The 21,818-nt window shown below is 34.4% G+C and overlaps 1 protein-coding gene across 8 annotated transcripts in view; it reads right to left on the bottom strand.

Moving 5' to 3' along the window:
* Positions 1-21,818, bottom strand: part of IBTK (inhibitor of Bruton tyrosine kinase) — a 92,405-nt gene that overhangs the window by 51,833 nt on the left and 18,754 nt on the right. For 4 of the 8 annotated variants that reach the window (XM_019929358.3, XM_019929356.3, XM_019929359.3 and 1 more), the window contains exons 5-16: positions 20,880-20,990; positions 19,358-19,528; positions 17,480-17,597; positions 17,210-17,390; positions 14,881-15,004; positions 12,326-12,503; positions 9,382-9,559; positions 7,574-8,173; positions 6,543-6,629; positions 5,629-5,711; positions 5,512-5,549; positions 4,985-5,081 (exon numbers count right to left, since the gene is read on the bottom strand). In XM_019929358.3, coding sequence (XP_019784917.1) covers positions 4,985-5,081; positions 5,512-5,549; positions 5,629-5,711; positions 6,543-6,629; positions 7,574-8,173; positions 9,382-9,559; positions 12,326-12,503; positions 14,881-15,004; positions 17,210-17,390; positions 17,480-17,597; positions 19,358-19,528; positions 20,880-20,990 — 1,966 coding nt within the window. The remainder of the gene's footprint in view (positions 1-4,984; positions 5,082-5,511; positions 5,550-5,628; positions 5,712-6,542; positions 6,630-7,573; positions 8,174-9,381; positions 9,560-12,325; positions 12,504-14,880; positions 15,005-17,209; positions 17,391-17,479; positions 17,598-19,357; positions 19,529-20,879; positions 20,991-21,818) is intronic. The other 4 variants (XM_019929357.3, XM_073789386.1, XM_073789385.1 and 1 more) reach the window with 2 other exon arrangements.

Here is a 21,818-nt window from a genome sequence, read left to right on the forward strand (position 1 = left end):
GAGAGTATTGTGCTTAATGAAATAAGTCAGAGAGAGATAAATACTTCATGTTATTATATGTGGAATACTGGAATCTAAAAAAAAAATAACACAGATGTATATAACAAAAACAGATGCACAGATATAGAGAACAAAAGCAGTTGTTACCAGTGGGGAGAGGGGAGGGGGAGGGGGCAAGATAGGTTTATGGGATTAAGAGTTAGAAACTACTATGTATAAAATAAATAAGCAACAAGGATATATGTAGTGTACAGCACACAGAAATACCGACATTATTTTGTAACAACTTTAAGTGGAGTATAATCAATAAAAATATTCAGCCACTATGCTATACACCTGAAACTAATATTGTAAATCAACCAAACATCAATTTAAAAAAAAAGAAAAAGAAAAAAAGTTGTGGTTAGTTTAAAACAGACTGTTGTAATTATAAAATATTATTACATGTAAGCCTCATGGTAACCAGAAAGCAAAAACCTACAGTAGAAACACAAACCTACAGTAGAAAACCTACAGTAGAAACACAAGCATACCGCTACCAAAAAATCATTAAATTACAAAGGAAGACAGCACACACAAGAGGAAGAAGGGAACAAAGAAACTGCAAAACAGTCAGAAGACAACTGACAAAATTCCAGAAGTACATCCTTACCTACCAATAATTACTTTAAATGTAAATGGATTAAATTCTCCAGTCAAAAGCAAAGTAGTTGAATAGATTAAAAAACAAGGTACAACTATATGCTGCCTACAAAAAAATTACTTTACCTTTAAGGACACACATAGGCTGAAAGTGACAGGATGAAAACATATACTCAATGCAAATGGTAATGGGGGGGATAGGCATACTTGTATCACACAAAATAGGCTTTAAGTCAAAAACAGTCACATGAGACAAAGAGGTCAGTATATAATGACAAAGGGGTCAATACATCAATAAGATATAACAATTGTTACAGGCATACAGTTGAAGCACCTAAATATACAAAGGAAACAGTAAAAGAGCTGAAGGCAGAAATAGACATCAGTAAAACAATAGAGGACTTCAATACTCCATATTCAATAGGAATAGATAATCCACACAGAAAATCAATAAGGAAATAGCAGACCTGCCCAACAATATACGCCAAATGGCCCTAACAGACATATAGAGAACATTCCATCCAACAACAGCAAAATACACATTCTTCTCAAGCGTACGCAAAACATTCTACAAAACAGACGATATGTGAGGCCACAGAACAAGTCTAACAATTTAAGAAGACTGAAATCACACCAAGTATCTTCTCTACCAACCACAATGGTATAAAATCAGAAAAACAGGAGGAAAACTGGAAAATTCACAAATATGTAGAAATTAAACAATACAGTCCTGAACAACCAATATGTCAAAGAAGAAATCAAAGAGAAAGCAAAAAAATATCTTGAGACAAAGGAAAATGGGAAACACAACGTATCAAAACTTATAGGATTAAACAAAAGAAGTTCTAAGAAACACGTTTATACTGATAAATGCCTTAAAAAGAAAGATTGCAAAAGAACAACCTTAAGGTTTTTACACAACAAAGAACTATAAAAAGAAAAACAGAGCCCAAAGTTAGGAGAAGAAAAGAAATAATATAGATAGAGCAGGAATCAATGAACCAGACACTACTAAAACAATAGAAAGGACCAATTAAACTAAGAGTTGGTTATTTGAAAAGATAAACAAAATTAACACACCCTTAAGTAGACTAAGAAAAAAGAAGACTCAAATAAATAATTGTAAACGAAAGAGGAAACATTACCAGTGATATCGCAGAAATACAAACGATCATAAGATACTACTATGAACTATATGCTAATGAACTGGATAATCTAGAAGAAATGGGTCAGTTCCTAGAAACATACCAAAACTGAATCATGAAGAGATAGAAAATGTGAACAGACCAATAACACAGTAAGGAGATTGAATCAATAATTAGAAGTCTCCAAAATAAGTAAAGCCCAAAACTAGAAAGCTTCACAGGTGAATTCTACCAAATATTTAAAGAAACATTCACGTCAATCCTTGTTAAACTCATACCAAAAATTGAATAGGAGGGAAAACTTCCAAACTCATTTTATGAGGCCAGCATTATCCTGATACCAAAGGCAGACAAGTTCACTACAATAAAAATTACAGAATATCCCTGATTAACATACATATAAATATCCTCAATAAAATACCAGTAAACCAAATTAAACAACATATTAAAAGGATCATACACCATGATCGAGTGGGATTTACACCTGTGATGCAAGGATAGTTCAACATGTGCAAATCAATAAACACGATACACGACGTTAACAGAACATAGGCTAAAAATCATACGATCATCTCAATAGCTGCAAAAAACGAATATGACAAAATTCAACATGCATTCATAATAAAAACTCTTAAGAAATTAGGTATATAAGGAATGTACCTCAACACAATAAAGGCCATATATGACAAGCCTAAAGCTAACATCATATTCAACAGTAAAAACCTGAAAGCTTTCACCTAAGATCAGGAACAAGACAAGGATGCACACCCTCGCCATGTTTATTCAACACAGTACTGGAAGTCCTAGCCACAGCAATGAGACAAGAAACAGAAGGAATCCAAATTGAATAAGAAGAAGTAAACTGCCATTGTTTGCAGATGACATGACAGTATACATAGAAAACCCTGAAGACGCCACCAAAATACTCTTAAAAATAAAGAAAGAATAAAGTTGCAGGGTACAAAATCAATACACAAAAACCTGTTGCATTTCTATATGCTAACAATGAGCTAACAGAAAGAGAAATTAAGGAAACAATGCCATGCACAATCGCATCACAAAGAATAAAAGACTCAGGAATAAACTGAACCAAGGAGGTGAAAGATCTGCACACCAAAAGCTATGAAACACTGAGACAAGAAATTAAAGAAGGTACAAATAAATGGAAAGATATCCCATGTTCATGGACTGGAATAATTGATATTGTTAAAATGCCCATTCTACCCAAAGCAATCTACATATTCAATGAAATCCCATAAAAATTCCAATGGCATCTTTCACAGAAGTAGAAAAAGTAATCCTAAAATTCATACGGAACCATAAAGACCGTAAATAGCCAAAGCACTACTGAAAAAGTACAACAAAGCTGGAGGCATCACATTTCCTGATTTCCAAATTCTATTACAAAGCTACAGTAATCAACACTATAACGTACTGCCATTAAAACAGACATGTAGACCAATGAGACATAATACAGAGCCCAGAAATAAACCCTCATATATACAGCCAATTAATCTTTGACAAGGGTGTCAAGAATATAAAATGGGGAAAGGACAGTCACTTCACTAAAGGGTATTAGAAAAACTTAATATCCACGTGCAAAACAATGAAACTGGACCCACATCTTACACCATAACATAAAAATCAACTCAAAGTGGATTAAAGACTTGAATCTAAGACCTGAAACTATAAAACTCCTAGAAGAAAAAAGGGGAAAAGCTCCCAAACATTGGTCTTGGCAATGATTTTTTAGATGTGACACCAAACCACATGAAACAAAAAGCAAAAATAAACAAGTGGTATTACATGAAACCAAAAGCACAGCAAAGCAGTCAACAAAATAAAAAGGCAACTTTGGAATGGTAGAAAATATTTGCAAACCATAACTGATAAGAGATTAACATCCAGAATATATAAGGAACTCCTAAAAATACAATAGCAAAAAAAAAAAAAAAAAAAATTACAGACTTAGAAAACAAACTTATGGTTACCAAAGGGGAAAGGTGTGTGGAGGGATAAATTGGGAGTTTAGGATTAACATATACACACTACTATGTTTAACATAGATAACAAACAAGGACCTACATATAGCACAGGGAACTCTGCTCAATATTCTGTAATAACCTAAATGGGAAAAGAATTTGAAAAAGAATAGATACATGTATATGTATAACTGATTCACTTTGCTGTACACCTGAAACTATAGTCCAATACAAAACAAAAATTTTTTAAAAACATAAAAAAAATTTTTTTAATGGGCAAAAGACCTTAATAGACATTTGTCCAAATAAAACATACAAATGGCCAACAGGTAAATGAGAAGGTGCTCAATGTCATTATTTATCAAGGAAATGAAAATCAAAACCACAGTGAGATGTCACCTTATACCTGTTAGGAAGGCTATTATCAAAAAAAACCAAGATAACAGGTGTTGATGAAGATGGGGAGAAAAGGGAACCCTTGTGCAGTGTTGGTGGGAGTGTAAATTGGTGTAGCCACTATGGAGAACAGTATGGAGGCTCCTCAAAAAATTAAAAATAGGACTACCATATGATACAGCAATCCCACTTCTGAGTATTTAGCCAAAGGAACTGAAATCAGGATTTTGAAGATATACATGCATTTCCAAGTTCACTGCAGCATTATTCACAATAGTTAAAATATAGAAACAGCCTAAATGTCCATCGACAAATGGATAAAGAAAATGTGGTATCGACATACACAGAACACAAAAGCATACCACTCTATGACTAAAGACACCTGGTAAATAAAACATGGGTGTGTTGCCTGACAAAGTATACAAATGAACTGTCTTTATAAATTTCGGTTCAATTATTAGTCTATTTATTTTACTTCAGGTATGTTCACACAGGGGAAAAACAGGCAAGAAAGAACTTTTGTAGACTATCAAAACTCTACTCCCTGCTGTCAAGTCCTCATCTTAATCATATAAGTAGCTGGGTATGGAAATGTTAAATCTAATCTCAACCAATATTAATAAGTCTTATATATTCACATAGGTAATGAAAATTTTCTTTTCCATTCCTTTACTATTAGTAATCATCCCTATTTGCTTATTTTAAATTTAAGCCTCTGTTGATGGCTTATTTCAATTAGAGTAGAAATTAAGATTCACGTGACTTTATCATTTTTAACTATATCTTAAATATCTGAAATGTCTTAACTCTTATTAATACCTTTTATCACCACAGCTTCATCAGTATAGAGGTAGTCCAAAATAACTTTCAGTATGTCAGAATGTATTGGCATTTCCAGAGCTGCACAACTGGAAGCCTAAATAAAATAAAATAAAATAATTAAACTACAAAATACTACTACAATCTGACTGAGGTTACTGGTATGAAAAACTTTTAACAGGAATCACATCAAATGCAAAACAACATAACATTTATAAAACGCAAAGCTAAAATGAGATACATTTAATTTTTAAATGCCTTGTAACATGAAAAAGAATCAAGAAAAATTGAGAAAAAAAGGAACAAACTGGTATTCCAAATACAAGTCCAAATAATAGTGGAGAATTTAACTTAAGTAACTTTTTTGCAACAATTTTCATTTTGGAATGTTGCTATTTTCCAGCAGACTTATGCATAAATAAAGTCGAATACAAAGCAAAAACTGAGTTAAAATATTTTTTACTTTCTTTAGCATATAATTTCCCAAAAGTATAACTACCAGTCTATGTGTTCTATTTAAATCTTACCTCAATCCATGAGCTACTCAGCATACTATGAAAATATTCTGAAAGAAAAACAATTGAGTAAGAATAGTGAAACAATACCAAAACAAATAAATTAGCAACTAACAAAAGTGTACCTACCAAGTCTAGCACAAAGAACGCATTTATGACAAGGAAATTCCTTTCCATCCACTGATTTCATGGTCACATCACATAAATAAGAACTGGAAAAAAAAAAAAAGTTTAATTGAAGAGCAATTTCTTTACATATTCAGCAAATAAGAAAATCCATTATAGGATTTAACATTTGATTTTCTCCTAATTAAAGGTGGCAGAGAATATACAACTTGAGGGTATACATATAAAGTACTTCATCTCCTTCCACTTTAGGGAAGATAATAAGGCCTTACAATAAAGATAATATTTGTAAAGGGAACTCAATACAGATAAATATTCAAAGAAGTCTTGCTTTTTATTTTCCTTTTTCAATACAGGCCCGGTGTAATAAGTAACATCATAGTCAAAGGTCTTTAATTCACTTATTTGTACAACCTATTCTGTGCTAAGCACAGTCTAGATACCGCCACAGTTTTTTTTTCTCCAAGACTTTTCACCTACCAAGTACACATACCTAAAAACAAAAACTTTTAATAATAAACATATTTAGAATAGCATATCTATTACGGAAAAAGATTATACTAAAGGAAATAATCTTCATAATGCTGACGAGTCATAATTATACTGGTTTTTGGGTTAACATCATTACCTACTTATAAAAAACTACAAAATTCAGGCCAAAAAATTTTTTTAATTCCTTTCTTTATTAGAAAGTAATCAGAAAAAAATGAACTGTATCAGTGTCTTATTGAGCAGTTAATGCTTTCATCCATTTGCCTCAACAGCTCTCTAACATTTCCAGAAATAAAGAAGACTAATAAAGGTAAGAGGGTATTCACATACACATTTTGCTTCACATATGAGTAAAAAGAGCTCTATTTCCACACTTAGGTCTCAAAATCTAGGGATGAAAAGTTTATCTTCATTTCCTAACTTACCATTTTCTCTGACTTAGCTTTGGTTTATTACCAGTTTTCTTGGCAATGACATTAATTTCTTCATTCTCAAATCGGACTCCATCTAACCTATCAAGGATAAAAATTAACAACTGGTGAATATATTCCCCTACCAAAATGAACAACAAAAATCCAACAAATTGGCCCACACCTGAACATAATTATATAATCTGTATCACCTGGAAGAGTATCTCAACTAACCCCCATTCTGTGATAAAGAAATATCATACTTAATATTAAAAATATATTAAACATCAGTATGCATAAAGCCCTTCACTGTTTGCAATTAGAAAACATGATATACTACCCTCCCTTGCTCCTGCCCCACAACTAAGGTTATACTGCCCCCGGCAATATAAATACCTTAAAAACAGAGAATTCCAAAAAATCTGGTATATAATATAAGACGACAAATACTGTATTAGGCACTTCATACATGCTATATGACCAAACTACACCAACAATATTAGGTCAATATTATCCATCCCCTTTTATATACTGAGAAACTGAGGTTCAAGGAAATAAGAAATTTGCCCTACCTAGTCACAGTAGAGCTAAGAGTCATGTATAGTTCCTTATAACTCCAAAGACAGTACTCTTTCCAGAATACCACTCTGTCTGCCACTCCAGATCCCTGTTATACAAACACCATTGAGAGTTCAAACCGACTAACAGCCTTCCTATCCTTTAATGTTTTAATCCAGGGAATCCCAGAGATAGCTTTCACAGAAAATGGAGAAAGGGGTCCATGAAAAGAAAGATACAAATCCAAAAAATAAAGGGGAGGTGGAGAGAAAAGGAGATGGAGACGGAGACTGAGGGAAAGAGAAATAAGAGAAGGAAGATGAGGAGGGAATGGGGGGAAGGGAGGGGAGGAGGAGAAGCAGGTCCAAGAACAGAAGCAAGAGCAGTAGCAGCAGTAAATCAAAGCAAAAAAAACAAAAAAAACAACAAAGAATTTCTAAAAGGAGGACATATGAGGTACATGAACAGATATTAAGGAGGAGTCATACCTACTACTCAAACTATTGAAACCAAGTTTCTTTGCAACATTTTGCAACATTTTTACAGGATCATCTTCCCCAACACTTTTTACTTTTTTGAAAGATTTGTTTTTGCTTTTCTGCTTTTCACTAATTGTATGAGCTTGATTACTTTTGTAAACTTCAAATGCTGACTTCTGATTATCTTCATGGGAATTCATTTTATTCAAATGACAATTCGGAGTGCTCTGATATTCTTCTGGTTTTTTGTTTGAATTTATTCTTGGTTTGAAGCCATGAGTTAAAAAGTCACAAGTATCTGTGTATATAAATTGTAAAAGGTATTCAAACAAGTCAGGATGAACCTTCTCTACCACAAAGAGATGGCACCCTGCAGAATCTTCATCTTTCCGGTAAACATCTATAAAGTCTAAAGTAGTACCGTCTGAAAGAAACAATTTCTGGAAAAAGTCAGAACGCACTGCCAAAATATATTTATGTGCAGGGAAGATTCTATTGCCAACTTGAAATGTCACATCATGGATGTTGTCCATTTCATCCGTTTCCCTCAACAGTTTGCCAAACTCTTCGAAAAAGGATGATGAGGACACAGATGGAATTTCATAAAGGCTAGAAATGAAACAAAAAATATTTTTACTTTCCAGAAAATGAAAAAAGAAAGCATCCCTAGCCAACTCTCCTTTTAAAGTGTAATTTTTTATTTATTAAACTTAGAAAATTTTAAATTTAGCACTTCCAATAACATAAGAATATTGCTCACAGTCTTTGATACTGTATCACCCTTTAAGTATTTTCTATTCCTTTACGTATTTTTTCCCCTAAACTAAAATGACAAGAATTAAGTGTTCCTTTGAAAGCATTGTTTTCTTTCTACAAGGAAACACTAGAATATAAATTTGAACGACTGTTTCACAGAAATTTTTTAAATGATTAAAAGTATCACTAAAAACATTAAAAAAGAGTACAGTTTTCAACTTTTTCCTCTTTTATATCCTTTTATTTCACAAGTGGAGAAAACATATACAGAAACGAGTAAATACTTCAGGTCCCAGATCCCAGAATAGGTTAGAAACTTAAGGAAGTAAAGATAAATACACACACAGACATACATCAGTCCACAACCCTGGTTCTTTAGTACTGTAAACATGCAATCATACCTTCCCAATCTACATTTTGCCCTTCTAGGTAGGGTGACCAACCCCCCTGGTCAGCCTGGGACTGAGGGTGTTTCCCAGGAGAACAGACTTTCAGTGCTAAATATGGGACTGACCTGGGCAAAGCAAGAGGAATGTTAACCCTGTCTCTAGGACTTTTTCCCTCTTCAATAAGACCCTTGATATTTATCTTAACCTGTCATCTCTGTCCTAATGTGACAGAAGATTTGCACTGAGATTCACAATGCCCTCCAGATGACTCTATACTACCTCTTCCTTTGTCATTTCTCATTGTATTCAAGGGTCAGAAATTTTTATGAACTACATAACAAATATTTATAATCTGTTTCTCAGAATCTGAGAACCTACAGTACATCACAAAGTACTAAAGATATGAATAAATTTTGTGTGTATATGTACATATTATCTTCAATATTTTCAATAAATATCAGTTTACAAACTAAAAGGAACATTCAACATTTCCAACGTAACAAATTCCACCCCTGAGTTAACCTGGTAACATGACTGTATCAATATGTCTGAAGTCTCTACAAGACTTGACAACAGCTCTTCAATTAAATTTGTTCCAAGAGCTATTGAAAACAGAAAGCCCAGTGATTGTTCCTTCTAAAAAAGAAAGTTAGTACATACAAGAGTACCTACCTTGTTTTAGGATCTGATTGCAAGATTGCAAAGTTGCATCCACTTGGATCTGTGCTGACACTAACAGCTCTATGGGCAAAAGTAAGTTTCTCAAGTCGAATTCTTTCATATGCACTATTTATATCAGAGACACAAGACACATCTGGTGAGGAATTATGAAGGTTTGATAAAATCTCTGCTAAAAAGAAAAAAATAAACTTCCATTAATCAAGGCTCTGTTGAAACTTAAAATGATTTAGGAGTAAATAATAGAAAAACAATTAGGAGACTATGGAAATATCTTTTGTCTGTGTTAAGTCCTTCTGAAGAACTACATCTTCTCTCTCTTCAACATAATTTACACCCTATATATTGGTTGGCTTATATAAAGGAAATTTTGGTGGGTCAATTCTCAATTATTCATGATATTATCCTCCACATTGCAACCAAAGCTATCTAAAAGGCAAATACAATGTTATACTACCTTTTAAAATTCCTTAGCTTCCATTAAAAATTTTATTTGCTCCCTCCCTTCTTCTCCCCCTTCCTTCCATTTATTCAGCAAATATCTGAGTGACCACACTGTGCTACTGTGATAAAGTGCTTTTCAGTGTATCCCTAGTAATACAGTAGTGAACCTATAAGATAGGCATGTCCCTACCATCTTGAAGTACACAATGTAGCAGAGAAGGCAGACATTAAACAAATGATTTTTTCATTAAAAGTCAGATCAAGCCTATTTAAAAAAAATATGAAATGTGCATGCAAAGAAATGATTCTGACTGTAGTATGAAAAATGTTTAAAGTAAACAAAAATAACGAAAGAGAGATCATTTAGGAAACTAAGAGTCCAGAAAAAGAATGAACACTATAGACTGAAGTTGTAGCAATGAAACTAGAGAACGTGAAGATTTCAAAAATATTTAAAATGGAAGTGACAAAACTTGGTGACCAATGGGATGTAGAGGGTGAGTGAACATGGGGTGTGAAAGATACCCATTTACTTAGAAACACTGAAAAGCAGATGCATGAGCATGAGATCAGAATTCAGTTTTAGACCACTAAATATGACTAAGACACAATTCTGAGGACTTCCAACACTTACAAGTCAAATGTGCATTCTAGTTACTCTCTCAAAAATTCACTTTTTCAGCCTCACAGGGCTTTCCTAATCTTCCCCTGACACTCAGTTACTCTAATTTCTATGCTCTCAAAAAACTTATTATGTGCACATTAGTATTTGTCTCCATGAACTGCAAATATTTATATACATGTCTATTGCCCCTACAAACTCGTAAGTGTCTGAGAACAGGGGCCTGTCATATATTTTTGTATTATTAAAACCTAGCCCTATATCCGGCACATAGTAAATATATCTTAAATGTTTACAGACTTGTGTAATCTATAAAGAAATAAAATATGACAACTCAATAAACTATCCAAAAATCATTCCTTTGTAGCTTTATAGTTTTGAAGAATATGTTTATAACTTCCTGAGTAATTATAAATGTTCTTTATATATCTTTTAGCATATAATAATTTGATTTATTTATTCAACAGATGACTTAATGAGGGACTATTATGTGTCAGGAAATATGCTGAATGCTAAGTAATATAGAGGAACCTTTGATTCCTCTATAAGGATACACAGACCTTATATCATGGTCCTTGCCATCTTATGATCTGATAGGAGACCAGCATTAAAAAAATTAATCACAAAGATAAATACATAAAAACAAGTAAAATAAGTTGCATGATGAAAATACAAAGAGAGTATTAAAAGTAAAACAGGGTTACTAAGTTTAGATTAAGGAATCAGTGAAAACATCTCTGATGAAGTAAAAATTAAGCTGAGATGTGAAAAATTAGGAAAGGCCCTGGGACTAATCATAGCTGGACAAGACTGAATACCTGAAGGTCAGTGTGTCTGAAGAGTGGTAAGTGAGAGGGAGAGAATTCAAGAGGAGTTCAGAGATGCAGACAAGAGCCAGAGCAGGAGGCTTGTAGGCCATGTACAGGAAGTGAGGAAACCATCAGAGTTTTTAAACACAGGAATATTAGGATCAGAGCTTAAAAGCTCACTCTGGTAAGAGAATAAAAAGAAGTAAGAGTGGAAATAAGAAAACTTATTTTTTGCAGTCAGTCATGTGATGACTTGGGCTAGGGTGGGAGCAATGAGATGTAAAGAGATAAATGAATTCAAATTTTTCTGGAAGGAAAAAAAAAAATCAACAGATTACTAGTTACGGATGAAAGAAAAAAGCTGCTAACCTAAGTTAAAAACCAATGTTAAATAACCCACAAGTTTGTAAATTTATAATCAGATAATTAAGAATGAACTATATAATGTAATGAATGACTTCTATTTTCAATGGTAGCATTTAATTAAAGCTCTCCTTTATATTCATCAAGGAATGAATAAAACTTATCTCCAATTATTCAGCAACTGTTTAATAAAACCACCTGTACTTTTTAAAATTCTCAATGAACATAAAAACCTTATTCTTCCTGTAATTTTCCTCTAAGTCCTAAGATACTTTATAAAAGTTTAATTTTATATATTCAAACATGTAAAAAAACAAAAACAAAAAAACCCATAGCATAAGCCACTCAATTCTCAGTTTGGGGAGAGAAAAAAAAAAGGAGCTTGGAAGATGGTTCAAATCCATCTGGGAAGTTTTTTTTTTTTAAACTTTATATATCCCTGCCCCGAGAGCCAAGGCTAGAGACTAATGTGCCCCTGTTACTGATGGGAATGTACCATGACCTCAGGGCATACTAAAAGGTTGAAAACTCTGGATTTAAGTGAATTGAATTCCCTTTGTTTACCTGCAAACACACAACCAAAATCAAAAGAAGCGATATAGGGATAAAACCTAATAACACTTGTCAGTTAAACCTAATGATAAATACTTACAAAATTAAACGTTAGCTAAAGGTATGCCATTCACATATATGAACAAACCTTTCTTTTCAGAACTCTTTCTTTTTTCTTCAAACCATTTCCCTCTAAATCCCTCTCCATCTCTTGTGACAAAAAGAATTTCATTTCTACTTAAAGCAATATCAGAAATGAAGACTTGGCGTGGGTAGGCCCATCGACACTGCTTCAGAGAACTGTTGACTGATCTCCAGCAAAATACCTAAGATAAAACCAAATTTCAGTGGAATAGAAAGCAATATAGCATCTGAACAACCAAAAAATGAAATCAAGAGATATTATCTCTAAAAATAAAAGCTCTGATTAGTATTTTCAGTGTTCATTCTTTCAAAGTAAAAGATAAACACTACAAAAGTCAAGATGGTGTGTCTTTCAGAAAATACATCAAGCTAACATGAAGCATTAAAAATGCTTTAAAGACACTCCTCTTATGAAGTAATTTTCACTGTTACTTGTTTGGGGCAAACAGATACAATGGAAAGAAAAACAAAAATCTTAATGCTAAAACTCGGAATATTAGACTTGGTGTAGTATTTACAAGAATGTAAACCACCCTATGAAAATCCAAACTTTACTCTCAAGGGGGAGAAAAAAGAGATGTCTGCATAACTCAGGTAAAACAAAGTCTTAGAGACAAAATGAATCATAGAATTCAATGGCTTCCACGTGGTTCTGCAAACCTTAGTGTTCCTGAGAAATGGCTCAGGTTCTGCAAACCTTAGTGTTCCTGAGAAATAGCTCAGGGATGGAGAGCGATGAGGGCTTCCCAATCCAGCTCTATCCAGAGCAGTAACCCTTTTATCTGCTTCACAGATTGGTATTCCAAGTATGATTTCATTTGAGCAATTAATACTGCTGATCTTTAAAAGCTCAATCCCCTCATAATTAAGAAACCTGAAGCACAGAATGGTATCTGCCAAGGTCACTCAAAAGTTACGTACACAAAAAGTAGACTGTATTGATTAACTGATTCCGTCAGAGCTTGGTTGTCATTTTTACAGCAAAGTAATTAATTTTACAGGAAGTAAATATCCACGTGTATAAACAAGCTAGATCCTTATTAATGTAAATGAAATAAATCCCAAAGTCAAATTTTGTTTGTTTGTTTTTTTTGCAGTACACGGGCCTCTCACTGTTGTGGCCCCTCCCGTTGCGGAGCACAGGCTCCGACGCGCAGGCTCAGCGGCCATGGCTCACAGGCCCAGCCGCTCCGCGGCATGTGGGATCTTCCTGGACCGGGGCACGAACCTGTGTCCCCTGCATTGGCAGGCGGACTCTCAACCACTACGCCACCAGGGAAGCCCCCAAAGTCAAGTGTTTACATATTCAACCTTTTAAATGCAATTCCATGCCTCTGCTTCCTGCTTTTAGTACAAATTAGATCTCTAATTCTTAAATATAGTTCCCTCAAATAAAATCATCAACCACAGTAGATTTATGCTTGTAATATACCAGCAGGTGGAGCTTTATGATTAATTCTTCAATTTCTAAAATGCCAATTTGTATAGCACTTTATAAAACCTCAGAAAACACTTGCATGTTATTATTTTATAAACAAAAAGCAGAAAGCAATCTGTGTTTTTCCAGTCACAGTGTAAAATTTTTTCAGTGTTTCTAATGTATAATACATATTTTTAATTGACAATTTTATCAGAGGAATAAAAATTAGAACTCTATTTACTTAAAGGAAAAGAGGTAAGAGAGTCTTTTTTTTTTTTTTTTTTTTTTTGGCTGCACCATGCAGCATGCGGAATCTTAGTTTCCTGACCAGGGATTGAACCCGTGCCCCCTGCACTGGGAGTGTGGAGTCTTAACCCCTGGACCGCCAGGGAAGTCCCAGAGATTCTTTATATAGTGATCTAGAAATACATTACATTTTCTATATGATAGTTATGATCTCTGCATATATATTATGTGTACATTTGTTTAAAACCAAATTTGAGAGAAAATTTCCAATTATGTATTTTTAATATTGCCAGCTTAGCTTTTTATTTTTTAAGAATAGTTACATATCTCATATGTATGCAATTCAAAACCATTTTTCAGTACTCAGTGTATATATCAAATAAGCTATCAAAACCTCTTACTTCCATTTTAAGCACAATAAATGAAAATTTAAACTACAGTTTAACAAGGCAGTACTATGCAACATCAGTTAAATGTCATCATACTTTCTTTGAAATACCAGCTCCCAACTCTCAATAATTAGTACTGGACATCAAAAACAAGTAGGGAAGGCTTCCCTGGTGGTGCAGTGGTTGAGAGTCCGCCTGCCGATGCAGGGGACACGGGTTCGTGCCCCGGTCCGGGAAGATCCCACATGCTGCAGAGCGGCTAGGCCCGTGAGCCATGGCCGCTAGGCCTGCGCGTCTGGAGCCTGTGCTCTGCAAAGGGAGAGGCCACAAAGGTGAGAGGCCCGCATACCGCAAAACAAACAAACAAACAAAAAAAAACAAGTAGGGAAACAAAAGTCAACAGGAATCATCACTATCATAGCAATACAGTTTTACATTATCAGGTCTCCTACAGCTATCAACTAAGAACAAGATTACTATGCTTTTTTATAAATATATACTCACCCTTCCAGCTCCATCCATTGCAAGAATGCAGATTTTTTCACCCCCATTTTCTTTCAAATGTTCAGGATCAACTTTGTATTCCATATGCCCCCCAGATACAAGAACCTTTTTCACATTTAGTTGTCTGGGTGAAAAAAAAAATTCTAGATTAACATGTTCTCTAAAACATACAATCAATTTTAAAGAAATTACTGTTCAAACACTAATTTAGGGTGATTATTGTGAAAGGTGGAGTAAGATGATTTGACCTTTGTTATCCTTAGTTCCTCCTTTTATGAGTTTCCCCTACACAATGACCATTTCTTTCTATGGCAAGTCCTTCCCTCCCCAAAGGTCTCTACCTACCCAGATACACACATTAAATATCTAAAACCTCACTTGCTCATGTACACACATTCTCTCTAGATTAAATAACTGATAAGGCTAAAAGCTCCTAAATATATCTGCATTTTAACAGAAAAAATTTAAACCTCAAATCAAAACAAAAATCCTTAATTTCAAATATGGACAACTTTAGATATACCTACCAAAAAAATCATTAGTATTGCTAATTTAATAACTCATCCACTAGCCAATTCATTATACATTTCATTACATCTACACACGTGATGTGCCTATAGCATTGTGTGAAACCTGCCTGCTATTACTCCAATGATTATCCTCCCTTTCAGATATTTTACCCACGTTTTAAAATGTTTTTCTTTTTTTGTTTGTTTAATGTTTTTCTTCTCAAAATTACTACATTGTAACCAGCTGTAACAGAAGAATTTTCTTAGTGAAAACTTGGATGTAACTTATATTTATGTAATTTAATGTTATCAGGGCAGATTTTATAAATGTAAAGTAAAAACAAAACCTAACATTTCACAAATCATCTCATGCTCAGAAAGAAACCTACACAGTCAGTTCTAAGAAACATGTATGTTCACATTTTCATGTTTTTGTAACTGAAATATGACCTACAATTGATAACCTTCCAGTTGTTACACACAAAAGATAAGTTGTATGTATTGATGGTTGACATCTGCTCATGAGCTAACCTCATAGTTGGTATCTGTTCATGAAGTTACCATCTCATTGACATTAGCAAAAGCACATTCTGTTGAATTTCAATTCAAATCCCTGATTACTTTAAAAGTTGGATAGCTACTCTCTAGAATTCCTACACACTCCTGCTTCTACTAACTGAGCTATTGTACCTGCTCAAAGATCTATTTCTCTACTTGTATTTATTACTACAGTTATAATATAATGAAACATCATGTAAACCAATGAAATATTAGTCTGAAAAGAACACTTTCTATAAAAGCTGAATACTTTAAAAAGACACAATAAATATGACAAGCAAAAAACGGCTGTCGGGCTTCCCTGGTGGCGCAGTGGTTGAGAGTCCGCCTGCCGATGCAGGGGACACGGGTTCGTGCCCCGGTCCGGGAAGATCCCACATGCCGTGGAGCGACTGGGCCCGTGAGCCATGGCCACTGAGCCTGCGTGTCCGGAGCCTGTGCTCCGCAACGGGAGAAGCCACAACAGTGAGAGGCCCGCGTACCGCAAGAAAAAAAAACAACAAAAAACAACGGCTGTCAAATCAGATATGGATTAACCAACTATATAAAATACTGAAAATGTATAAAAAATATAGGATTTTGCCTTTAACTTACTTCACACTTGTTTTTAAGCACTTGCTCCTTAAATCATTCAAAATGAAGTAACCGGTAACACATTATAAGTATTATAAGTATGGTTTATGCACAAAAGACAGAGAACTCCAGTTGGTAGACCCATCTAAGTTTTATAATTCCCTGCTTAAACTGACTTTTTGATTAGACAGCCAATGGCTTGTTTACTGCATGTTACTAAAACAGGTAACAACTGCCTATACAGATACAAAGATAAGAAAATATACCACTTAGGTATAAATACAAGGACTGAGTAGAGGGTCCACAGAATATGATTTTTTTTTAAATAAATAAGTGTATAATATATAAAAGGCTACACGTGAACCAATGATAGTGTCACAAACCAAGAATTATGATTCATCTAGTTCTGTGCACCTGAAGCATAAAAAAAGGGAAACTTATAGGTCATATTTAACCATATGTTATCGTAATTCAGAAATACTATTTTACAACCTACAAAGAACTTTTATATATATTTACTGGATGTTGGCCAAAAGACTAAGATTATCAAAGGCAAAAACTCCTGACTTTCCCACCATTCAATTTTCTCCATTTGACATTTCAGAGAATGCATAAAGCTGATACTCAGATATTTGCTGGAAGAGCTGAATTATTATTAAAGTATGTTTCTTTCACAAAAATACACATACTTAGAAGCCATCTTCTTGCACTGATAGTCTGCAAGTAAGTAAATATCTCCCTTTGTGGTAACACAGACAGTTGCCCCATCACTAGCAGCAACCAAAGACACAGTGATATCCTTATGGTGAAGGGCAGAGACTTGACGAGGGGCAGTTACACACTTTTCTCCATTGGGATCTAGTAAATAACCTAAAAAATTACACAAATAAACAAATCACAAAATATCCGTTTTAAGAATACAATTTGTTTTTCAGATATTGTCATCATGGATTTCTTACCCAGCTGTCCACCATTTAGTCCCATGGTGTAAACAGCTTCTCTAGTCCATAGCACTGTATGAAACCTGCCTGCTGCTACTCCGGTGACTGTCCTCCCTTTAAGATATTTTGCTTGCATCTATTCAAAAGACAAACAAGACTTCAGTTTATTATGTACCTATGAACTAACAGAATTTTGCACAAGATCCAGTAGACCAGGGTAGCAAATATATGGCATATTTGCTGCCAGTACCCCCCTCAAGTGCTAATGGCATTCATCACTAATAGATCTCAGCACTAATACTGACACCCCAACTCTTCTCAGAATACAAGACATCTTGATGCAGCCACCTTAAGTCAGGAGTTTAAACATGTAAAAAAAAAAAAACTGACACAGTATAAAAACCAAATCATTAAACTTCTGTTAACAAGCAATATGCAAAACAGGCATTCTCATTCTTATTGAAAACTATGATACTTTTAAATTTGACATATCCAGAGTATCTCAACAGTGACACTACTGACAGTTTGAACCAGATCATTCTTCGTTGTGGGGATTCTGTTGTGCATCGTAGGAGGTTTAGCAGCATCCCTGGACTCTGCCCACTAGATGTCGGTAGCACTACTCCCACCCCTACACCCAGCTGTGACAACTAAAAATGTTTCTAGACATTGCCAAATGGCTCCTGGGGTACAAAACTGTCCGCACTTAATACTGGCTATGTCCATATCAACCCAGAGTTCCACGGTAGCCACACAATGAGAATAAAAATGGGAGTAAAATCTACCATTTCTAAAGTCTGCAAAATGATTAAATATCTACAAATTCCACAGTTGGTTGGGGAAAATGGGCCTAAGAAGTACCACAGATTGCAAACTACCTCTAATTATTTTGGAGAAATTCCTGTTGATTCATTAGCCATCCAGGATGGAAAAGCACTGGATTTTAAAGCTTATTACTAAAAATGTATATCTAATAATCATTTTAAATCCAGAGGATTAAACCAATGAAGAAGTCTAACACCCAAAATGCAAAATCTTATGAGTTGAAAACACATTTGCTATATGTGATGATTCTAGTAACATATTAATTTAAAGCACCAGTCCTGTCCTGCGTACTAGGTCCCTGAAGTTGAGGAAAGGCCACCCTCTGGTGGTGGTTGTACAAATGCGAAAGGGAAAACAGAACAAAAACAGTTGCTTTTAGACCTATGTTCCCTCACGTAAACTTGCCAGGTATGATTTCTGCGCAGAGACAGATCTACCATGAAGCCAATAAGCTTAAGTTTCTGGATGCCTCATTTACATGGCCCACTTTTTACTTATAAAATTTCTATTTTTTTCTTAAGAAGGGCCTCAAAATTATTTAAATTTCAAACCCAAAATATCTGGATTCCCTGATGCTTATGAACACTTACAAGTTGAATCTAAGGCAGTTTGCTGCCTAATGTCCCAAGTGCTCTTTCTCACTCCAAACAAATGTTAATCTGTACATTACTACGCTTAATTTCTCCTGTGAAAAATAAAAAATATACCACTGAAGAAACACACTGCTGAATACAAGTTAAATAAGTTGCTCTGTCAATGCCTTCCATTTTTTTGTCCATATAGGTTTTACACCAATGGTCACCTTATTATTTAAAAAAGAGAAGTTTGGGCTTCCCTGGTGGCGCAGTGGTTGAGAGTCCACCTGCCGATGCAGGGGACACGGGTTTGTGCCCCGGTCCAGGAAGACCCCACATGCCGCGGAGCGGCTGGGCCCGTGAGCCATGGCTGCTGAGCCTGCGTATCCGGAGCCTGTGCTCCACAACGGGAGAGGCCACAACAGTGAGAGGCCCGCGTACTGCAAAAAAATAAAAAATAAAATAAATAAAATAAAAATAAAAAAGAGAAGTTTACCTGTCTAGGTACATTACAACTGGAAGGTGGAGGAATGATCCCTAATTGATGAAAAATATTTAGACCAAACGTATAAACACATCCATCTTCAGTTAATACAACAGTATGATCCTTAGCAGCTGCCACTTGAGAACAATTATGACCACTCAGTCCTTCCACAAGCCTAGGGACCTACAAAATAAAATTAACTTCAGTATATCACATTAACCGTTTATATAAAGTACAAAATACAAATAGAATCTTATGATACCACATCCCAAATGATACGACTGCTATACGGCTGTACCTATCATAGGCAAACTGTACAATTCAGCAAGGGGGAGATAAGTTTAATGGACATTGCTTTATAAGTAAAATACAAAATCCCAGTGAGACATTTCAGTAAAACAATTTGATTCAATAAATGATTTTTGAGCCCTTATCATTTATCATACACCAAGTGCAAATGTGTCTGGTTTGAATAAAGGGAGCTCTTCAGCCAAAGTATTCATTGGTGTAGTGAAGAAATAAATAAGAATACAGGAATCAATGCAGCCCTTCAATGTATAACCAAACATACGATACCATATTCCTTTAAAGTCATTTGTTCTGGGTTCAAATCTTAATTCTGTCATTTACCAGCTATTTGATCTCAAACAAACCTCATCTTTTCTCATTTTCTTCATCTGAACACAAAATAATAATAGTATTTTGGATGATAAAAAATCAGCATATGGAGTAAATGAGTTAGTAAGTACAAAACACAATACTCTCTGGCTCAGAGTAAACAATTGATAAATGAGTGCTATTATTATTGTCATTGTGTATAAAATGAGGATAATAAGGCCTATAACCTCACAGTGCTGTTGTCAGGCTTAAATCAAGGCAATGATATTGCATGGAAAGCATGAACAATGCCTAGAACATAATATACCCTTGAAAAAAATGGAAGAGACTACCATAGCTCTCTCTCATTTTTAAAGACCTCTTAACTGATGAACATGCCAGCAGTCCCCTCAAAAAAAACTTACCTTAAAAGTAACCTAGTGAGGAAATAACTTTCCTGAATGTAATGATTATTAGGTTTCTTCCAATTAGCACTAAGTTTCAGTAGCATTAAGAGTCAATTTTGTGATTATACAATGAAAATATTGGCCCAATTTTCAGACCACAAATACCTTAATGAGAAGTTAAAAATGAATAAAAACTTAGACCCTGGACTACAGGAAAAGAGTTTTACAATTAGTCTGATTTTTTAAATTTCAACTATGGAAATATTTTAAAGCTTATTTATGTACTCTCCTGACTCGATGTTTGCTATACAATATAATTTTTCTTTGATGCTTTAGAATTTTGCATCATATCTAAATCCTTATTTTGAACACAATACGCTAGAAAAGTAACTGATCTTGTAAACTCTATTATCAGTCGGTATATTATTTTCTCCTAATAGTTGGTTAAAAAAATTTTTTAGTTAACTGAGGTTTCCAGTTTATACAATTTTACCAAAGTTACCTAAACTGTATAATGACATTTCAATTACCAAGCATGTCTGTTCATCTCCATGGCCTAATCGTCCTCCAGGACCATGACCACAGGTATAAACTTGCCCTTTCTGAGACAGAAACACTGAGTGAAATTTACAAAGCACCACCTACAGGAAAACAAGAGAATATTATTAAACTTCTGTGAATAAAACATCCTTTATTTTATAAAAAAGAAATAAGAGAATATTACTAATTGTTTAAGCTAGATAATGGGTACATTAGGATTCATTATACTGTTCTCTCTACTTTGTACATGTTTAAAGTTTCCTGTAATAAAAATTTATAATATATGGTGGTCTATTTTAAAACTACGTCTAAAAACACTGACATTGGGGGAAGAAAAATTTAGAAGGAATTAAGCAAGTGTTACCCACAAGAGACTAAACAAAGGAAAATGCAAATCTTAAGTATTCAACTACAAAAAGTAGTAGTCAGTTGTTTTCCAATTTCATAAAATCTCAAACAGCAAGAATTGAACAGAGTAAAATATGAAGCATAAAGATTACCAAATAGTGACTATTACTAAAGAAAATAATAGAAGTGCCTTAAGAGTATTTCTTCCAACATCACCTTATAAACAGGGAGTGGGGGGGGGGTGGTAAACAGTACATGCTTTTCATACCTCTGATTTTGTCTAATATACCTTTAATAATATTACATGGCTTTAAATAATTTTACACTAATTTTCAAGCTCTTCTCTTTTCCCCACTTCCTTCCCAGAACCCTCCTTGCCCTCTGACAAACAGTTCCATTTTCATACATTCTTACCAGAAAACAAGGTTACTATAAAAGGGTTGAACTGCATCAGCAGAAGGCAATAATAGGAAACCAAGAGCAGTTTTAAATATGCATGCACTTACATACGTAACCTGCAGGCCACACTTTGCTACTTTTCAATGCATCAGTATACTTATTTTACCTTAATACTATCTAAA

The sequence above is a fragment of the Tursiops truncatus genome, chromosome 12 (assembly GCF_011762595.2).
Source record: "Tursiops truncatus isolate mTurTru1 chromosome 12, mTurTru1.mat.Y, whole genome shotgun sequence".
Taxonomy (NCBI): Eukaryota; Metazoa; Chordata; class Mammalia; order Artiodactyla; family Delphinidae; genus Tursiops; species Tursiops truncatus.